Source organism: Microcebus murinus, chromosome 1, assembly GCF_040939455.1.
Source record: "Microcebus murinus isolate Inina chromosome 1, M.murinus_Inina_mat1.0, whole genome shotgun sequence".
Taxonomy (NCBI): domain Eukaryota; kingdom Metazoa; phylum Chordata; class Mammalia; order Primates; family Cheirogaleidae; genus Microcebus; species Microcebus murinus.
The window spans coordinates 79,184,107-79,204,654 of NC_134104.1; the positions used below are offsets into that span (position 1 = coordinate 79,184,107).

General features: G+C 45.6%; 1 protein-coding gene across 4 annotated transcripts in view; it reads left to right on the forward strand.

The window, feature by feature from the left end:
- Positions 1–20,548, forward strand: part of ABCC5 (ATP binding cassette subfamily C member 5) — an 82,672-nt gene that overhangs the window by 38,451 nt on the left and 23,673 nt on the right. For all 4 annotated transcript variants that reach the window (XM_012736930.2, XM_012736931.3, XM_076003561.1 and 1 more), the window contains 12 exons: positions 1,102–1,458; positions 4,987–5,058; positions 7,331–7,455; positions 7,561–7,633; positions 9,226–9,429; positions 10,530–10,673; positions 13,644–13,746; positions 15,921–16,105; positions 16,512–16,658; positions 16,948–17,077; positions 18,399–18,552; positions 18,642–18,770. In XM_012736930.2, coding sequence (XP_012592384.1) covers positions 1,102–1,458; positions 4,987–5,058; positions 7,331–7,455; positions 7,561–7,633; positions 9,226–9,429; positions 10,530–10,673; positions 13,644–13,746; positions 15,921–16,105; positions 16,512–16,658; positions 16,948–17,077; positions 18,399–18,552; positions 18,642–18,770 — 1,823 coding nt within the window. The remainder of the gene's footprint in view (positions 1–1,101; positions 1,459–4,986; positions 5,059–7,330; positions 7,456–7,560; positions 7,634–9,225; positions 9,430–10,529; positions 10,674–13,643; positions 13,747–15,920; positions 16,106–16,511; positions 16,659–16,947; positions 17,078–18,398; positions 18,553–18,641; positions 18,771–20,548) is intronic.

Consider the following 20,548-nt stretch of genomic DNA (forward strand, 5'->3'; position numbering starts at 1 on the left):
TGTCTTAAGGGAGGACAAGAGCAAGTTTGGAAGTTTAGGATCCATTAGAAAGGGTTTGTTCTTGGGGAAGAAGATTATATATTACATTTAATAGCACCTACAAACTTCAAGATTGTTGGGGGTTCTCAGTACCTAAGCAAGAGTCCTGACCCTAAGAGTCATCTTTTCTCTAAAGATTTTCTAATGTTTTAAAATTTTTTATTAAAAAAAAAATTTTTTTTTATCATACTAGGAATCCAACTGGGATAGTATTCTGTAGAGAAGGTCGCTGGTCTAAGAGGGTCACCAAAAGTGGATTCAAAGTCTTATGGGAAAGTCCTGGGCTATGATTTATTATGGTCAGTGTTTCACATCTTATTTTAGGAACACTTCTCTTTTCAAGAATTCTGTATTCTCTTAACTCAGTGGGACTCTGGGAATGAGTGGGAGGAAAGAGCCTTGTTCTCTTCCTAAGGGATATTTCTCCAGGAGGTACCTTTCACTTCCATGCAAGTCCATTCCTTTTGGTCATTTAAATTCTCACAAATTCCAAGGCAGGGCTTTGAAGACATAAGAATTTCTTGGCAAGAAGATGTACTGTATAGTAGATAACACCTTTAGATACTCTTTTCTAACCCTAGCAATGTAAACCTAGTGGCAGTCTCAGTTCAGCCTGCCCACAGATGGGTGCAGTGTATGGGTGAGGGATTTGGGATTCTGCAGGAGGGGTTTGGAAGAAAAACAGGGTAGTGAGTGTCTATCCCCTTTGGTTTTCCTACCTGCTACTCAGCAACTCATGAGTGAGCACAAGGAGAGGCATGCCATTTAGCTGTTCTTAGGTCCACATTAGGCTGATAGAAAAGGAAAGGGTAACTTAGCATGCAATGTGTATCGAGTGTGGGTCGATTGACAAGGCCCTTGTACCTCCTGAGCTTGTCCCCACACTCCTGATGACCCCTGATGGGCCTGAGACTGGGCTACACTAATGAGCTACTTTTGCCCTTCAGCTTCCTTCCACTGTATAGCCTGATGTGTTTTGCTACGTGAGTGTACGCCCTAGGCTTGTCTCCCTGGTCTTGATCCAGTGTCTCATCTTTGCACCTCTCTCACAACTCCTATCAGAGTTTGTTTCTAATGGAAGAGGTTCACATGATAAAGAACAAACCAGCCAGTCCTCACATCAAGATAGAGATGAAAAATGCCACCTTGGCATGGGACTCCTCCCACGCCAGTGTCCAGAACTCGCCCAAGCTGACCCCCAAAATGAAAAAAGACAAGAGGGCTGCCAGGGGCAAGAAAGAGAAGGTGAGGCAGCTGCAGCGCACTGAGCATCAGGCGGTGCTGGCAGAGCAGAAGGGCCACCTCCTCCTGGACAGTGACGAGCGGCCCAGCCCTGACGAGGAAGAAGGCAAGCACATCCACCTGGGGAGCCTCCGCCTGCAGAGGACGCTGTACAGCATCGACTTGGAAATCGAAGAGGTAAGTCCTGCCTCTGCCTCTGCCTCTGCCTCTGCCCACTCCCGCTCCGGGCCACACCCCAGCTATCGGGACACACGCCTTCTGTTCTGGCAGGAAAAGTACTTTGTGGCTATGACTGTTTTTGAACTAAAGAGCATATTGGACTAGCCCTGACTCTAAAAGAACTGTGTAAACATTTTACCAAAGAACTTAATAACAACTGATCTTGTGAGGTTCTCATTTTATAAGCAAGGAAATGAAGCTTTCAACTGATTTTCCAGGATTTTTTCCTGTATAGGCTTCTGGCTATTGCAGTTGTCTGTGAGCTGTGATGATTATTTCTGGTTGTTGCAGCTCTGTGTGGGCTCCTCGTTAGCACCAGGCTGTGCATCACACAGAACCTGGCGCATAATAGATATTCTCAGTGCTGCTGTTAGCGACAATTGTGTTATAAATTGATTTTTTTTTTTTTTTTTTGAGACAGAGTCTCGCTTTGTTGCCCAGGCTAGTGTGAGTGCTGTGGCGTCAGCCTAGCTCACAGCAACCTCAAACTCCTGGGCTCGAGCGATCCTTCTGTCTCAGCCTCCCGAGTAGCTGGGACTACAGGCATGCGCCACCATGCCCGGCTAATTTTTAATATATATATCAGTTGGCCAATTAGTTTCTTTCTATTTATAGTAGAGACGGGGTCTCGCTCTTGCTCAGGCTGGTTTTGAACTCCTGACCTTGAGCAATCCGCCCGCCTCGGCCTCCCAGAGAGCTAGGATTACAGGCGTGAGCCACCGCGCCCGGCCGTAAATTGATTTTTAATATAAGTAAAGGATCATGATGGTGTATGATGTCATGCACAGAGAGCATAGGATTGGAGTCTCAGAGGCTGTCTTGTAGAGAGTGCCTGGAACACGGACTCCAGGTTTAAGGCTTTTTACATACAGAATGTGCCTGGAAACCAGCACCATGTCCAGAGGGCCGTATCATCCAGAGGGTCCCAAATGACTAAATATTCATTCAGCGGCCATTTTTTGAGTACCAGCTCTATGCTGGGCGGTGTCATCGGGCTGGGAATATAGCAGCAAAAAACCAGACAGGGAGAAACATCCCTGCCTTTCTGGACCTTATGTACTAGTGGGCAGAAACAGATGATAAACAAGTGAAATAGATTGCGTGGCAGGTGGTGACAGGACTGTGAAGGAAGGGATGGAGAGTGCTGGGCAGGGAGCAGGTGTGGTTGCAGTTTACTTAAGTTGCCTGAGGGAGGCCTCATTTAAAAAGTATTGTTTGAGCAAAGACCTAAAGGAGGTGGCCGAGTGAGTCATGTGTGTATCCTGGGGAAGAGCATTCCAGGCAGGTGAAGTAGCGTAGAGCACAAAGGCCGGAGTCTGGCCTGTGCTCCGCTGGAGTGGAGCGGGCCTGAGGGAGGGTGGTAGGTGCTGAGGGCAGAGGGGCGGTCGGTGCCAGAGCCTCTGGTGAGACTTTGGCTTTACTCTGAGTAGGAAGAGAAGCCGTGGGAGGCTTTGGAGCAGAATGACATGGTCCCACTTATGTATGAGGAGGATCATTCTAGCTGCTGGATTCGGAAGAGCATGTAGGGAGACAAGGAAACGAGGAGCACAGTTAAGGTCTGTTACTGCAGTAACACAGGAGGAAGCTGAGGATGTCTTGGGCCACGGGTGGCGGTCATGGAGGGGGTGAGGGACGTTTGTCCACGTGACTGGAAGTAGGCAGGAGGTGGATCTAATGCTGTAGGCATGTTAAGCAAGTCTAGAGCTAGACTGAGAACAAAAGTGTCCAGCTCTTGAAAGCTCTAAGCAAGAGGGGGAGATAGTCCTTAGTGGACCACCTGAAACTATTAGTGTAATTATCACTGAAGGACACTCAAGTCAGTTTTTTACTACAGTTAACTCCTAACAACAGGCTTTTTATTTAATGACCATTACCTTGGTTATTGAGAGAGCTCTGTTACGTTGCTAATCAGCTCTGTTAGAGAATCATTCCTCACATTCAGCAGAAATTTACTCTTCTCCTTTGTCTCTTTTTTTTTTTTTTTTTTTTTTGAGACAGAGTCTCGCTTTGTTGTCCAGGCTAGAGTGAGTGCCGTGGCGTCAGGCTAGCTCACAGCAACCTCAAACTTCTGGGCTCGAGTGATCCTCCTGCCTCAGCCTCCCGAGTAGCTGGGACTACAGGCATGCGCCACCATGCCCAGCTAATTTTTTTTTATATATATATATATTAGTTGGCCAATTAATTTCTTTCTATTTATAGTAGAGACGGGGTCTCGCTCTTGCTCAGGCTGGTTTTGAACTCCTGACCTTGAGCAATCCGCCCGCCTCGGCCTCCCAGAAAGCTAGGATTACAGGCGTGAGCCACCACGCCCGGCCCTCCTTTGTCTCTTGATCCTCCCGCCCTTTAGAGCCCACAGACACATGACAGACCTTTAGCCATTTGAAGAGAGAGACTGTAATTCTCGCTGGGCCTCCTCTTTAGGGAGGGGAAGGGAAGACAGTGTTTGCCAAATGTCTTCTGTGCAGCAGGCACTTACTTTTTTGTTGGTGTCTCATTTAGTCATCAGAGCAGCGTTCTTCTCTGTGTGAACCTGACTGGTCTGAGCAGAGATTGAACCTGTGATTGACTTCCTAGTAGCACCAGGTGGTAATCCTTCAAACTCCTGGATCACCTCAGAAACTATTTGTTCAAAAGACTTTTATTACTTACTGGACACTCTACTTGGTTTTACAAGGGTAGCTCCTTTCTTCAAGGTGCTTGGAGTCCACAAAGGGAGACACAGTATTAGTTTAAGTAACAAGGCCAGGATCAGACAAGTAGCAAGTGCTAGTGGAGTTGGGATTCAAGTTGAGACCGGTCTGCCTCCAGAACCCATGCTTTTTCCTCACCACCTCTCTTCCTTCCTTCCCTGGGAGGCTTGAGCCAGCACAGGGTTGCTAAACAAGTGCAACCCTGTGTCAACTGTCCTTGAAAACTTTCAACACTACCTATTGAGACCTCATTATCTTGCCTGAGGACATTGAGTTAATCAAAGGCTTGACTTTCCACTTTTATGTGGGATTGTGAGTATAAATATTCCTCAGATTCCTGGAGATAGCTTGCAGAAAAATGGAAGCAACAGAGCACTTAGATTTTATTGAAAATAATTTATAGACCCTGGAGAAAAATCATAGTAGAATGATTGAGTCCTGCCTTCTCTTTCCCAAAACAACAAAAACAAACAAAAAACATGGGTTACCACCAAGGTAGGAAAGTGGCTGAGCCTTCCTAAAAGTGCCTGTGGGATTCCTTAATGTGTGTGGCACATTTAAGTTTTCCCAAGGGCTTTAGTTTCTGTACTTCAGTGTGTCCCCCACAGAAACTGTACGTGGTGGGCAGCTGGCAAGTGGGAAACGAAAGCCGGGTGACTTGTTGGGTTGGCAGGATGATGATTCCCATGGTGATGGACTATAGTTAATGTGCTTCCCCTCAAAGACATGGCGGGCCGTAGAGATGAGGGGTCAGTAGTCTCTCAGTGACCATCCTCTCTCCGTGTGCTTTGTCCAGGGAAAACTGGTCGGAATCTGTGGCAGTGTGGGAAGTGGAAAAACCTCTCTCATTTCAGCCATTTTAGGCCAGGTAAGATTTTTGTTATTGTCCTTGGCATTTTCTGCTTTCTCTGGACTCTGCTTAGCAAAAGTCTCAGAAAAAATGAAGTAATTTCCTGAAGAGAGTCAGGAAAGGTGGAAATAACACGAACCCTTGGTCTGCATCATGCTGCCACCCCTTCCCCCATCCCGTTTCCAGGCATCACAGCATTGTGCTGCAAGGGGGCTCAGTGGACACCTGATGAATGATGGATTGATACCCCCACTGGGGTCATTTGTTTCTCGGGCCTTCTTTTATTCAGCCTATGTTTATTGAGTGCCAGAGGCGTGCCAGACTGTGAGTTGGGAAAAGGCAGAGATAAGAGTTGAACAAACACTGGTGCTGCACTGCGGACACAGAGTTAAACTAGAGAAGCAGGACAGCCGGCACTACCAGCCTCTGTCTAGGACAGGAATCCTCTGTCAGAATTTGATCTTTGTGGGTGATTACATACACCTGTGTATCCTCTGTCAGGATTTGATCTGGAAGCAAAGCCCCACTCAGTTTTCAACCTAACCACCAAAAGAGTCATGCCCTCAAGGGTTCGAGGTCCAGTGGAGCTAGGCCTCGTGGACACACCAGCATGTCACAGGGCAGTGAGGGAACAGTGCGCAGAGGGGCCCACAGACAGCTGCCAGCTCTGGTTTATAGAGAGAGGGGTGCAGGGACCACCCAGCTGAGATGAAATTATCTTTACTGTGTTTTAGGACCTAATAATCAGGAAAACCCCAGGATACCCATGTGCTTTTAAGCTTGAATTAAATTATCTTGACTTAGATGGTTGAGATGAACATAAACTTGAGATCACCCCCTGAAAGGTGAGGTCCCCTGAATTGAAATGAACAAATGAGGGCAGGGGGTGGGGAAGGGTGTCCTTGTAGCCTCCAGGTTATGGGATATTTTCTTGTCTTGTGTGGCGACAGCTGTCACAGTTGGTGAGTTGTGGTGCCCAGGGCATTGGGAGGAAGGCTGCGTTTGGATCATTGGGTGTCAGCCCCCACCCCATGCTCACGTCTTCTTTATGACACTCTCCAATGGTTGAGACTCAGCCATTGGTCTTTGTGAAAAGCAAAAAACTTCCCAGGTGATTCTGATAATCAGCCGGGCATGCTTTGAGAGCTAGTGATGAGAGACAGACTAGGGGTAGGGGCAGGAGAGAGAAGGTCAGTTTCGGAGTGCTACTCAGTCGTCTAGCACGATGCCCCTTTTCCAGGGGGTGGCTGGGCTGGGCGAGTTAGATTGCAAACCCAGTGAGGCTTTGCTTCTGGATCAGATCTTAGCAGCCCTGTCCTATAAGGAAGGTGGGTAGTGTTGGTCCTCTCTGCTTCTTTAGAGTTTAGCTCTTTGCTGACAGTGCTGCGGTATGACGTGTTTGTGCAGCAGCAGCCAGGGCTGGGTTACCACAGTAGGCCCTCCACGAGTTCCTGAACACTTTGAAGTACGCATCAAAGTGCTTGCCCCTCTGGGTGATTAGGGACACCTGCATATGTACACTGTGTGTGATGGTGTTTGAGAAGCCACGCTTATATGTGTGAGTACCACACAGGCTGGTTGATAAAACTGCTTCAAAGTTATAGCTTCCCTAACCCAAGATAAATGACTGCTGTCGGTCCCAAAAGAAACCACGAAAGAGGAGAAAATGAATAAATCAATTCATGTCAATCACTGCAACTGAAAACACAATTCAAAGCACATGGCTCACGCAGTCCTTCATGTTGGAGGAGAACGTCCATCATCATTCTGTGGATACTGTATAATACTAGTTGATGTCTAACCTGAAATTTTTTCCCCTTTGGTCCACATTTTGTAGAAGCAGCTGGGCTAGCCAACATCCTGGATTAATTGTGTAGATGAGTTGGCCTGCCTGCATCTTGAAGCAGGCACTAAGCTGCAAACCCTGGCTTACACCATCCTCTCCAGGGGAATTCCGAAAGGGCCTTCTTGCCTGTGCTTGCTTCCCCTAATTAAACAGTTTGCAATTAGGAGGAAGTGTAAAATGGCAAATGGGCTGCCGAGTGGTATGTTTGTTCATTCAAGTTATGGGTTGTGCTGGGCTCCCATCACACATAAGCAAGGAGAACTTTGATTTTCTTTGCTGCTGTAGCTCTCTTTGGAACAAAGGTGGGGATTTGGATTTGGGTCCAAAAAGCATCCAAGGAAATTGCCAAAACTTGTAGATTCCAATGTGGAATGTGGGGGGTTCTGTTGGCTTAGGGTGATGGTTTTGAGTTATGATGCCATTGGATGGTGTCTGTCTCCCTAGATGACACTTCTAGAGGGCAGCATTGCAATCAGTGGAACCTTCGCTTATGTGGCCCAGCAGGCCTGGATCCTCAATGCCACCCTGAGAGACAACATCCTCTTTGGGAAGGAATTTGATGAAGAAAGGCAAGGAATGCTTGGTTTCCATCTTTGCCGCGTGAGACGCAAGGCAGCCCGAGTCAGTAGGCTTTACTGAAGTATGTCCCTGATGCTGTCTCTTGTGTCCTCCAGATACAACTCTGTGCTGAATAGCTGCTGCCTGAGGCCTGACCTCGCCATTCTTCCCAACAGCGACCTGACTGAGGTACAGGCCTTAATGCCCCTGACAGGGCAGCATGTTTAGCAGAGAGGTTCCGGGGGATGAGTGGGAGGGCTGGGCCAGAGCCTCTCCTAGGATTGCGTCTTAAATGCTTGGTGGAAGAACCTAACAGGGAGTTTTGCTTTCACTGGGCCTTTATGTTAGGAAAGCATTTATTCTTTAGGTCAAGGACATTAACACTACTTGCTTTGAGTATCTAAGTACTTCAGCAAAATCTCATTGTTGATTCAGAGTTAATGTTTTTTACTCTAATCAGAGTGAAACCACAAGTCAAACGTGTACGTGTTGAGCTTCTTCCCCGAACTTCATTTTGCCAACCTCCTTACTCAGATATGGTCTATAGAGAGCGCACTTCCATCAGAAAGACAGACCTTTAGCACAAATCCATCTTTCTTTGGTTCTCTGCCCTGGAACAGTTTCCAGAGGCATGTCTTTGCACTAGTTTGTGTTCTTCGGTGTTACAGCTTGCCTCCAATAAGCTGCCCTGGAGGTTTCTGGGACTGGCATCTTTACTCAGCAGTCAAATCCCCAAAGCAGATTTGGTGAATGGCTTAATTAGTTCAGAGGTTCTCAAATCATGGTCCCCAGATCAGCAGCATCAGCATTAACTGGGAGCTTGTCAGAAATGCAGATTCTTAGGCTGCACCCCAGACCCACTGAGTCAGAAACTCTAAGGGTGGGGATCAGCAATCTATTTTTAACAAATCCTGCAGGTAATTCTGATGGAATGTCAAGTTGGAAAACCTCTGAATTAATTGAATTTTTCTTTTTTCTTTTATTTTTCACTGATTCTTCCAATGAATGATTTTTTTTTTTAAGGCAAGATTTTTCAAAAATACAAAGCTAGTAGATGCTTGTTATGTGCAGCAACATGTGCAGAAACTACTCGGCACTGAGAATATAAAGGAATATGGTGATAATCTGTACCCTCAAGAAGTATTCGGTTAAAAGGATAAGATGCCCAACAAATAGGCACAAAGTAAAAGAACCTCCTTTCTTTTGGGTGTTAGTGGAGAAGAAGCTGGGGGAGATTTCAGAGGAGATGATGCCAGAACGGAGCAGACACACTATAAGCAAAGGCATGACATTGTCGTGCGTGTAATTGTAGCACATAGTTCGAAATGGCTTAGACCCCAGGGTGTAGAAGGGGCTGGGGCAGTGGAGGCTGAGAACTGTAGGGGGAGCTGGGTGGCAAAGGGTCTGTTTTGTGTGCCATGTTTGGGTGTTTAGATTCCATTCCTGGGGGCTCCTGAAGAGTTTTAAGCAAGGGTGAGACCTGGTGAGCTTTGTGTTCTGGAAAGGTCTTTCTGCCATGTAGAGAATGTGTTAGAGGGGGTCTGTGGGGGAGGGGTTGGTAAGGTTGGATGTAGAATTGATTGGTCTCCCATGGTTGTGAGAGAGGAGGAGGCATCTGGGCTGACTCCTCAGTTCCTGGAAGGATCACAGTGGCAGTTCATCTGTGGGAAATCCAAAGAAGGAGCCAGTTTGGGCGGGAGGGTGGAGCGGTGAGTGGGGTGACCCCTAAGCGCCATTCCAGAGTTGAGCTGGAGGTTCACTGTGCTGCTGGGCTCCTATAGATTGGAGAGCGAGGAGCCAACCTGAGCGGTGGGCAGCGCCAGCGGATCAGCCTCGCGCGGGCCTTGTACAGCGACAGGAGCATCTACATCCTGGATGATCCCCTCAGTGCCTTAGACGCCCATGTGGGCAACCACATCTTCAACGGTGCTATCCGGAAGCACCTCAAGTCCAAGACAATTCTATTTGTTACCCACCAGTTACAGGTATGGTGCTTTCTTCCCTAGGCTGCCTACCATGGCTTGGGGGATCAGAAACAGGGAGGTGGGCTTGGTCTAGGTATCCTCGTGGGGCAACTAGAGATTCCTGGAATCCAGTTTTCCTCGTTGTCCCAATGTACCGGCTGGCCGTCTGAATCAGATCCTGCATTGTCAGCTTCTGCATATAGATCGAAAGGAAAGAAGCTGGGAGGAGTGGGCCAGAAATGGAATTTGGGTATGAGCTAGTCTGGAAAACATTGTGTTAACATCTCTATGCAAGTGGGAACTGTTTTGGGAAAACAAGCTCTTCTCCCTCTGTCATTCCATGATAAGCAGCTACTTTGGAGAGCAGCTCAAGGATGTTGCCATCTGTTTCACATATGCTGTCAAGTTTGGGGGCCTGGCCCCCCATTCTGCCATAGAAAATGTGTAATTATGTATACTTCTGAGTGCAGTGGAAGAGTGTCAAATTTAATGCAAGGCTCATATGGCTCCATCAGCCGATTCATGTCAAAGACTGAAGGAACTGCTCTTTGTACTACATCACAAGGCACGATAAACTAAAGCAGGGTTCTCAATCTTGGCACTCTTGACATTTTGGGCTCGATAGTTCTTTGTTGTGGGGGCTGCTCTGTGTATCCATGGCCCGTATCAACTAGATGCCAGTACAGATGGTCCCCGACTTAACGATTTTCCAGCTTTATGATGGTACCTGTACAACCATTCCATTTTTCACTTTCAGCAGGTAGTCAGCAAATTACAAGAGCTGTTTGACACTTTATTATAAAATAAGCTTTGTGTTAGGTGATTTTGCCCACTGTAGGCTAATGGAAGTGTTCCGAGCATGTTTAAGCTAGGCTAGACTAAGCTATGATAGTATTTTCAATTTATGTTAGATTTGTGGGAACATAACATCATCGTAAGTCAAGGAGCATCTGCAGTACCTGCCCTCCCAGTTGTGACAACCAAAACATGTCTCCAGATATTGCCAAAAGTCCTCTGGGAGGCTAAATCGCCTCCTGTTGAGGATGACTGAATTAAGGCATGGGCTATTTGTATTTGCACAAATGTCAGCAATATTGTTTTGTCTCTGCCTTTGTCTCCAGTACCTAGTTGATTGTGATGAAGTGATCTTCATGAAAGAGGGCTGTATTACAGAAAGAGGTACCCACGAGGAACTGATGAATTTAAATGGTGATTATGCTACCATTTTTAACAACCTGTTGCTGGGAGACACACCGCCAGTTGAGGTAAGAGTTGCTGGTGTTTTTGTGTGTCTCCTTTCTTTGCAAGGGACACACAGCCGTAGTGAGGGATAGAGCGATCTCAGCTGAATTCAGTGTCTGTGTCTTACTGGCAGGGGGCCCTGTTTTCTGGTGACCAGGCTGCTGTGCTCTGGTTCACATGCTGATTCTACTGTAGGAGAGCAGAACTGTGGGGCTGATGAGCAAGATCTTCTGTCACTGAGAACTGAATTATTAATAATAAGGCAATGACGGGGAGGACACGACCTATGTGAGGGTGGAGATGTGTGCTGCTGTTCTGTCCTGATTGAAGCATTATGAAACTCTTTTTTTACTAAACAAGTGAAGAATGTGCCAGGGAAGGGAAATTAAATATTGCATAGATTTGAAAATGCTCCATGTTTAGTTGCTGGCTTGGCACTGAACGTTAACTAATACCTGCTGTGTTCCAGTTATTGGATTAGGCACTTTATAAGATATCATCTATTTAGTCATTTTAACAGAGCTATGTGATAAAATATGACTATCCTCGACTTTTGCAGGTAAGGAAACTGAAGCTCAGAAAAGTTAAGTAACTTACTAATAAGGGTGATTTGACTCCAAAGCACTCTCTCTGGCTGCTGCCCTGCCTCCTGCGGCAGCTTCCCAGGTCGCTCTGGGCTCCGTTAGGCACATACAGGGGCACACGTAGAGCTCACCGGAGAGGTGATTTACTGTCTGCCCTCTCACCTGGGGCCCCTGGGGTGCTCTCAGGCCGGGCTGAAAGCTACTTTCTTGGCTGCCAGGGCATTTTGACATCTATGGGATAAAAACAGAAAGTTGGGACCTCTCCTGGGGAGTCTTATTTCAGTGTTTGGGTTTCGTTACATTTGATTTCAGGTACAGTACAACTAACTGTTCACACAGCTGATGCCTTTTGATATAACTCAGACGTTCCAGGCGTGATCAGTAACTTCCGTAGAGACACTCTAATTCATATTTAGATTTTAAGAGAGTCTCTTCTTGTGACTCTCAGGGTCCTTGGAACCTTTCAGATATTTCCTCATTATGTAGACATGGAGGGAAAATGAGAGGGAGAGAGAAGCTAAAATACAAACTGTCCAAGGAGCAAAGAACACTGAGAGTCAGTGTGTTACAGTGGAGGAACCGTACTTTCAGTATGTCATGTAATTTCCCTGAACATCGGTTTCCCCACCCTAAAAACAGGGATGATATCTACCTCTTGGAGTTGTTTCATTGATTAAATTAAATATATGTAATGTTCTTGCCCTGGGAAGAAGTGGTGAACATATGGTAATTTTCTCTTTAGAACAGGGGTCCTCAAACTTTTTAAACAGGAGGCCAGTTCACTGTCCCTCACACCTTTGGAAGGCCGGACTATCGTTTAAAAAAAACTATGAACAAATTCCTATGCACACTGCACATATCTTATTTTGAAGTGAAAAAACAAACGGGCAAAAACACCCGCATGTGGCCCGTGGGCCATAGTTTGAGGACGCCTGCTTTAGAGAGTGCATTTATTCACGCAGTACAGTAAGTATAAAATTTAGAGCCCTGTCTGTGTTCTAGATGTGGCTGTAAATTTTATATTATTTTCTTTTTTTTTAGAAATGAGGTTGTGGTCTGTTGCCCAGGCTAGACTACAGTGGCATCATCACAGCTCACTGCAACCACCAACTCCTGGGCGCAACTGATCCTCCTACCTCAGCCTCCCAAGTAGCTGGGACAACAGGCATGCGCCACCATGCCTGGCTGATTTTTTCTATTTTTTTGTAGAGAAGGGTTCTCACTACGCTGCTCAGGCAGGTCTCAAACTCCTGACATCAAGCAATCCTGCCTCAGCCTGCCAAAACGCTAGGATTATAGGCCTGAGCCACCACGCCTGGCCTAAATTTTTTGTTATTAATATCCACTTTTTTTCACAGTCAGTTTAAAAAGTCTAGATGGAAAGCCAACTGGGGGCATGAGGCTAACTATGACATAGAATTAAATGCGGTGAACTATACTAAGAGAATTTCCTATATAAAGACATGAGAGGAACTTGGAAAGGAGGGCATTAAATAGTTTGTTGTCTCAGGTTCAATCTAGTGAATGTTTATTGACTCCCCATGAGCCCTGTTATGGACAGGTCCTGGTGGTAGGGCCTGTGTAGGTTACAACCATGTGGGAAACATCACTCTGTCCTTGAGAGACTCACAGTGTTCTAGGGAAGACTGATGCTTTTATGCTGTACAGGTAACACCAGGTCACACATATAGCAATGTGCTATAATAGAGATACTAGCAGAGTGCCAGGGAAGAACAGGAGAACTTTCCAGGGAAGCCTCGTGAAGAATGTAAGATTAGAATCCATCTGAATGGGGGCAACTGCGACTAGGGGAGGGGCATTCCAAGTGGAGGAACCAGCGTGGACAAAGGTTCAGAAATGGGAAATTGCAGTGTGGTGTAAGAAATGGTATAAAATCCAGTGTGGCTAGAGGGTAGGGGCCATGGGAAACAGTGAAATGGGAGAGGAACTGGCAGAATTAGGCTAGGGATAGAATACTGAGGTCCTGCAAAGCCAGGCTGAGAAGTTGGGGTTCATCTAGTGGTAGCAATGAGAAATGATCAGATCTATGGATTCGATTTAGTGATGTGGGACTCAGAGACAGGAGGAATGGAAATGACTCCAGCCCTGAAACTCTGGACAACTTGGAGTGGATGAGAACAGAATAAAGGCTACTATGTTGGAAGTTTAGTGACTCTGGGGAGAGCAAATGTCAGTGGACTTACAGGGTAGGAACCCAGATCTCAAAGATTTGAGGAGGTGTGGAGGTACACAAAGTGAATATAGGTGACTCTTTCAAGAAGTCGAATGTATCTCTTTTCGGTAATAGCTTGATGATTCTCTGATATGTGTTCTGTGGACATTCGTCTGGATGGGCATCTGGATGGCTGTATCATGACTAGAGAAACTTTTTTTCTTTAATATTATTAGATTAATTCAAAAAAGGAAACCAGTGGTTCACAGAAGAAGTCACAAGACAAGGGTCCCAAAACAGGATCAGTGAAGAAGGAGAAAGTAGTGAAGCCAGAAGAAGGTAATGACTTTTTTTTTTTTTTTGAGGCTTTTAGCTTTGTCATTAAAGTTTATCATAAATTATGCCATGCAGTAATTCATGATTTTTGCTAGCATGATATTTTTATAGAGTACCTAGTCTTATATTTCTGGAATAACAGAATATTTATATAATCTTGGGAGACCATGAGGCACCTTCTGTTTTCTTAAACAGACTGGGGCAAGGGCAGTAAGAATGACCTTTGATTCTATGTCTGCTCACCCTGCATAAGGTGGGGTCAGGTCTCTCCCTATTCAGCTGAGTCATTCTGAGTAAGGAAGAATTGAATGATGGCCAGAGGGATACCCCTCCTTCCTGTGACTCACCTGTGTGTCCTTCCCAACCAAAGCAGAGGTGCTGTGGCTCTAAGGAGCCCGTGTCCTGTGTTAGAATAGTAGACTCATTGCCTGGCCCTCACAGCATTGCCCTAGGACTCTGGTGACAGGTCACAGAGAGAGGTTTTTCCTGCTTGGCTTTTCTTATCAAGGTCCTGTTATCAATGGAAATAAATCTTGGGAAACAAATCTTGAGCGTTAAGAGACGCTATCTGCAACAACATGGGCATTTTCACCTTTGTGAATTTTTAAGCTACACATGTGCAATCTTGTTTTAAAGCCTTCTTTTTGTCGCTTCACCTCCCTTCCTGACCCTTTTGGATCCAGAGACTTTCCTGGGCTTACCACTGCTTTAGGGATGGGCCTGTTTCACTTCCTTGTCCTTAAAACTGCAGCAGACATTTGGTATGAGTGGTTGACCATTCTGAATTACCACTGTCTGCTTCCTTTCTTACCTTTAAAAAAATAAGTATGAAGTTGTTCAAGTGTGATTTATGATATATCCCCCAAAAAAGCACAGCCTGGAAGACTAAGTTTGTTAGTTCTTGCCACAGGCAATATAAATCAGCATATCATGAGGGAATATTTATTCTCATCTACATAGCCACTTAACCTGGCTCTCACAACTCTTAGAAAGTTACTCAAGACTTGGGTGGCTTATTCCAAGATTATTAAACATTCTTTGTGATGAAGAGGCACAGGCTTCCTGTATGGCTGTTTCTCTGTACTCTTATGTTAGCATCAATCATCAGACCACAGCAGGGAGACTCCAGACAATATCTTTGAACCTTTTCTCTCCTCTAACAGCCAGCCAGTCACCACCTCCTTCTGCATTTACCTCCCAGACTCCATCCGCTGCCACCACCCTAGTCCAGGCCTTTATCGTCTCTGACCTAGAGTGTTACAGCTGCCTCCTTTCAAATCTGTCTTCCACAGTCAGGGGGGAGATCTAGTTAAAAGCAGGACACCAACCAGCTTACTTTCCTGTGTGAAGTCTCTCACTAGCCTCTCATTTTCAAAGCAGTGTTTCTAATCTTGTTCCTGCTGTGGCACACATAGAACACGCTAGTATTTGTGTGGAACACGGGGGGCATGGAAGGGTCTGCTCGCTGCCAGAGGCAACTGCCTGCTAGTGTCAGTCATGCCCGCCCGACAGGAGTCCAGTCTCTGCACACCTGTCACCCCTTCTCTTGAGAAGTTCTTGTTTGTTCAAATGGCTTTATCCTCCGACCACAGCCTGTTTAATCAGCCTCATCCTATTTCTTGCCACTCCTGAAGTGTACACCTGTTCCAGCTGTGCTGAATTGCTGCTTGTCGGTCGGTACATACTGTTCTGCTGTTTTACCACCTCTGTGCCCGTGCCCGTGCCATTGTCTCTGCCTGCTGTCTCCCCACCTGCTTGACTCTGGTTACCTTTCCAGAAGCGATACAGACTGCCCAGAGTCTTCCCTGATGCCTGCCTGCTAACCACCCCCACCCCTGCCAAGTAGGTCAGGCACACCTCCTCAGTGTTCCCATGCTGCCTTGCATAGTTCCATTCTTTCATGTAGCACTATAATGATTGTTTAGCTGCCTGTCCTACAGACTGGTAGGCTTCTCAGCCAGGTCCTCAAGGACAGGGACCTGGTCTAAATCCTCTTGACTGCTCCTGGGCCTGGTTCATGGAAGGTGTTTGGTAAATTTTAAATGGATCAACAAATGCTTCTAACATCTAGAGCCCTGTGAAACCATAGGCTCTCTTTGATTCTGCTTTTGTCTTATGACTTAGTTTTGTGGCAGTAGTTTTTCCCTTCTAAGTTTGTTTCTTTTTTCCTTATGTAGGGCAGCTCGTGCAGCAGGAAGAGAAGGGACAGGGTTCAGTGCCCTGGTCAGTATATGGTGTCTATATCCAGGCTGCTGGGGGTCCCCTGGCGTTCCTGGTGATCATGTCCCTCTTCATGCTGAATGTGGGCAGCACTGCCTTCAGCACCTGGTGGTTGAGCTACTGGATCAAGCAAGGAAGTGGGGTAAGCTTACTCATCAGGGGGCAAGCCGCATGTCTACACACATAGCTGTCTCTCTGTATTCCCTGGCTGTTCTTAGGGAAACTGTTCTAGTGTTCACTTAAAAGTAATGAAGAAGGATTTTCCAGGATGGAAAGATGAGTCCCTAACGTAGCCTCACGAGACAGAAAAAACCCCTGACACCCCTCCCCCCGCCACAGGTGGTAGAGCCTGTCAGTAGGACTCCTGCGGCTCTCTGCTCTCGTCCATTAGAAAAGAGAGAGGAGGTGGGCACAGCCTGCCTTGTGTGTGCCGCAGCCAAGTCCCAGGGTCGTTATCCTGTACCTTGCCCTTGGGTTGAGACTGGCCCTGAGCAGGGTTCTCAGCAGTCTTTAGGAGTCTCGCCTCATAAAGCTTTGCCTCCAAACAGAACACCACCGTGACGCGAGGGAACCAGACCTCCGTGAGTGACAGCATGAAGGACAATCCTCTCATGCAGTACTATGCCAGCATCTATGCCCTCTCCATGGCAGTCATGCTCATCCTGAAAGCCATTCGAGGAGTCGTCTTTGTCAAGGTGTGCGGTGGTGGGTGGTCTCTGCTTGTCCTCCCTGGTGACTGTGTGGTCAGGCTTCGGCGTGGCATCTCCCAGGTTTATTCCCAGTAGGGGACTCCCTTAAAGCAGGATGGCCCTAGCAGCATGACTTGTATCCCATTAGCCTCAGCCTTTTCTCATTTGTCGCCACATCCCTCCTGACCACTTGCACTTCCCCGGCTTTGGGAGTGGCTGTCCGGTGAAGTAGTTACCTAGATAACAGGAGCTGAGCCGTCCCTGAGCCCTGATCACTGTGTGCTCGGCTCCGCAGGGCACGCTGCGAGCCTCCTCCCGCCTCCACGACGAGCTTTTCCGAAGGATTCTTCGAAGCCCTATGAAGTTTTTTGACACCACCCCAACAGGGAGGATTCTCAACAGGTTTTCCAAAGACTTGGATGAAGGTATTTCTCTCTGATCCTCTCTTTTATGCTCAGAGCACAAATTGGAGCTCACTGTGCTTTCAGCCTTCCTAGGTGGTTCCTCAAATGTGCAAATCTACCTGTCCTTAGATTTAGAGAGCCAGGGGCTGCTGGCGTTTTCACCAGGAACATTTCTTCTAAGTTTTCATTCCGTCTTATTTGACCTGAAGCCAAGTTCAGTGGATTGAGTTAGCAGAATGAAAGGCTTTGGACAGGGGCACCTGGGATTCCAAAATACACTTTTACTTTGAGGCAATGCCTTGGTTCCTGGACAACTACAGCCTCTGACAGGTTTTCTGACTGTTGCATGAGCTATGCCTGCAACAGAACTTAACTACCATGCTCTCCATAGCCCAGAGTAATAGCAGTGCCACCTGACATTGATTGAGAGTTACTGTGTAACAAGCAGTGTGTGGAACATTTTATGCACATTAGCCTAACCCTCATAGCAGCCCTATGAGATGGGTGTTTCACTTACCGAATGAATTTGTGAGAAAGCTGGTATCTAGAAAGGTTAAGTAACTTGCCCAAGATCTATGGCTATTGGGTAACATAAGCTGCAAAGCTAATGTTTTAATTAAGGTAATGTACTGCACTGTGGCTGCCTCCAAAGGAGTTTGTTTTAGGCATTGACAGGCCATTGTAAGGCCATGGCCAGAGGTTACAAGGAATCAGAACCATCCCTGATACCAGACTAATGGATGATACATTCCCATTCCTGTTAAACACATGCACATGCACACACATGAATGGAAAAAAGTCAGTGGTATCAACATGTCTGGGATTTGCATGAAAATACTTTAGCCAAAAGAAAAAGAGGGTGGGATAGGGAGATAGCTGGAAAGAGATGAAGAAAAGTTGATAACTACTGAAGGGTCTATACTCTGACCTTTGTGTATGTTCAAAAATTTCCATGATGAAAAATTTCTTAAACCTTAGCAGAAGTGTATTGGTAAGAATACAGATAATTTTAGCTTTCTTTTTTGCATATTTTCTAAATATTAATATCTCATAACTAGCATGTATTACTCTGTAAAAGGGGGGGAAATGTTTAAAGGAGTTGAGCAGTTAGTGAACCAAAAAAAGGAAATGGAGAAAGAAGATCACTTTAAATTTTCTTGGGACAACAAAAAAAATTAGAGTAATTAGGTTTCTAGATTTTTTTTTTCTTTGATCATACTGTTTAAAGATAACATCACAAACTTCAGATAGGAATTTTGTGGAGCCTCCTCTTTTTTCAGTTTCGTTTTTCTTGGTTTTGGATCCCAACAGTCTGACATTTGTTCCTTTATGATTTCCGCAGTGGACGTGCGCCTGCCATTCCAGGCCGAGATGTTCATCCAGAACGTTATCCTGGTGTTCTTCTGTGTTGGAATGATTGCGGGAGTTTTCCCGTGGTTCCTTGTAGCCGTGGGGCCCCTCGTCATCCTCTTTTCAGTTCTGCACGTCGTGTCCAGGTAGACAGAAAGTGTTTGTGCCCGCAGTGCAGAGGAAAAGCCTGAGTTGCTGGTCTGCCATTATGACACAGAGCTCGTTCTCTCTCCAGAGTCCTGATTCGAGAACTGAAGCGTTTGGACAATATCACGCAGTCACCTTTCCTCTCCCACATCACATCCAGCATACAGGGCCTTGCCACCATCCACGCCTACAATAAAGGGCAGGAGTTTCTGCACAGGTTAGTGCTGATGGGGGCCAGAGGCCTTGAAGGGGAGCCAGCAGCCTAGCATTTAATAAGAGTCTGAGAGGCCCTTCGAGGCCAGAGTTGGGATTATAAAGCTCAATAATAAGGACATTAGTGATTTAATGGAGTGGTCTCTGATTAAAATTCAGTTGCTTGGTGTGAGACTTCCTTCTGAGCAAATGAGAAGATAGAAATACACATTTGGGCCAAATGCATTGTCACCTGCCTATAGTCCCAGCTACTCAAGAAGCTGAAGCAGTTCTCTTGAGTGCAGGAGTTTGAGTCCAACCTGGGTAACACAGTGAGACCCCTTTTCTCAAACAAAACAAAACAAAACAAAACAAAACAAAAAAGCCTACAGATTTGGAGTCTATTGGCTTTTGGTCCTAGAAAACTATAGCTGATGGAGTTTTGCCTTTTTTTTTTCAAATAGTAATAGTAATAGTCATTGATATTAAAGTAGCATATTATTTAGCCAATGAATATTGTTTACTTGTAAAACGTATATACATAATCATTGTGGAGATTTGTATTAACAAGAGATTGGAATTAACTAAAATGTCCTTCAAAAGAGGACTGGAAGAACATAGTTTTATTCTCAATCTTTATGAAATAAAACAAAAGAAAAAAAAAGAAAATAATATATATTAAAAAAAAAAGAGAGAGGACTGGTTAAAGAAGCTATGGTATGCCCATATAGTGGAATATTATGTGGCCCTTAAAAAGAATGAAAGAGCAGGGTACAGATGTAGGTAGGTTGCATGCTGCATTTGAGTATGTGTTTGTATGTATAACATTTGGAGTGTCTCTGAAAGTATATGAAAGAAACTATTAGTTGCCACTGGAAGGGGGAACTAGATAGCTAGAGGACACATGGGAGAGAGACTAACTTTTCATGGTAAACCTTTTATAACTTTTAAATTTTTTATCCGTATTTGGAATATTGCCTATTCCAAAAATTAGGCAATTATTTTAAAAAAATAAATTATTTTCAAAGTGTTAAATGACTCAAAAATACTTCCGAACTGTAGGTGGAAAACAGTGAAATTTACTGAATATGTACATGTGTGTATAGATACAGTAAATTTAAGTCCATTGAAAAAATGCTGGGAGAAAGTGCAGCAGAATATTAACTATGGTTTTAACTGGTTGATGAGATTACTGGAATTTTACATTTTCCTCTTTTATTGCATTATTTGAATTTTCTCACAAGAGTACATACTTTATTATAAGGAGGAAAAATGATTTTTTAAAGCACAGTACATTGCTCTGGAGTTCTAGTTGTACATGGTACCCCGAGCCTTCAGATGGGTCTCACCCACTCCCTAGGCCCTCCCATGACAGCCATGCCACCCCCTTTCAAAGGCAAAGGTCATCTGAGTCTCTCTTGCTGTGGGTTGGCTCTCTTCTCCTGGTTCTTAACTCCATGGCCTTGAGGAACGAGTACCATTCTGCCCAGTGGTGGTGTGTCAGCACATACATGCAACTTTCCCATTTTCACTCTGAGAGTTTCTTTTTCTTGGCCGTGGACCATTTCTGCTGTTTGCATTTGTGACCTTCCTTTGAGCAGATGCCCCCTGCCCTAGGACATTCTTCTAAAGCTTAGCACCAGCCTCTTCCTTTGGTCTCCTTCCCCATGCTTTCTTTATACTGTTAAGGTAGATTTTTTCCCTAACATCCTCAATATGGGTTTTGTTTTTTTGAAACAGTAGCTGAGATTAGAAAACCCCATGTCCTCCTCTGTGTGAGGCCTAGCATACCTCTTGAAGTTT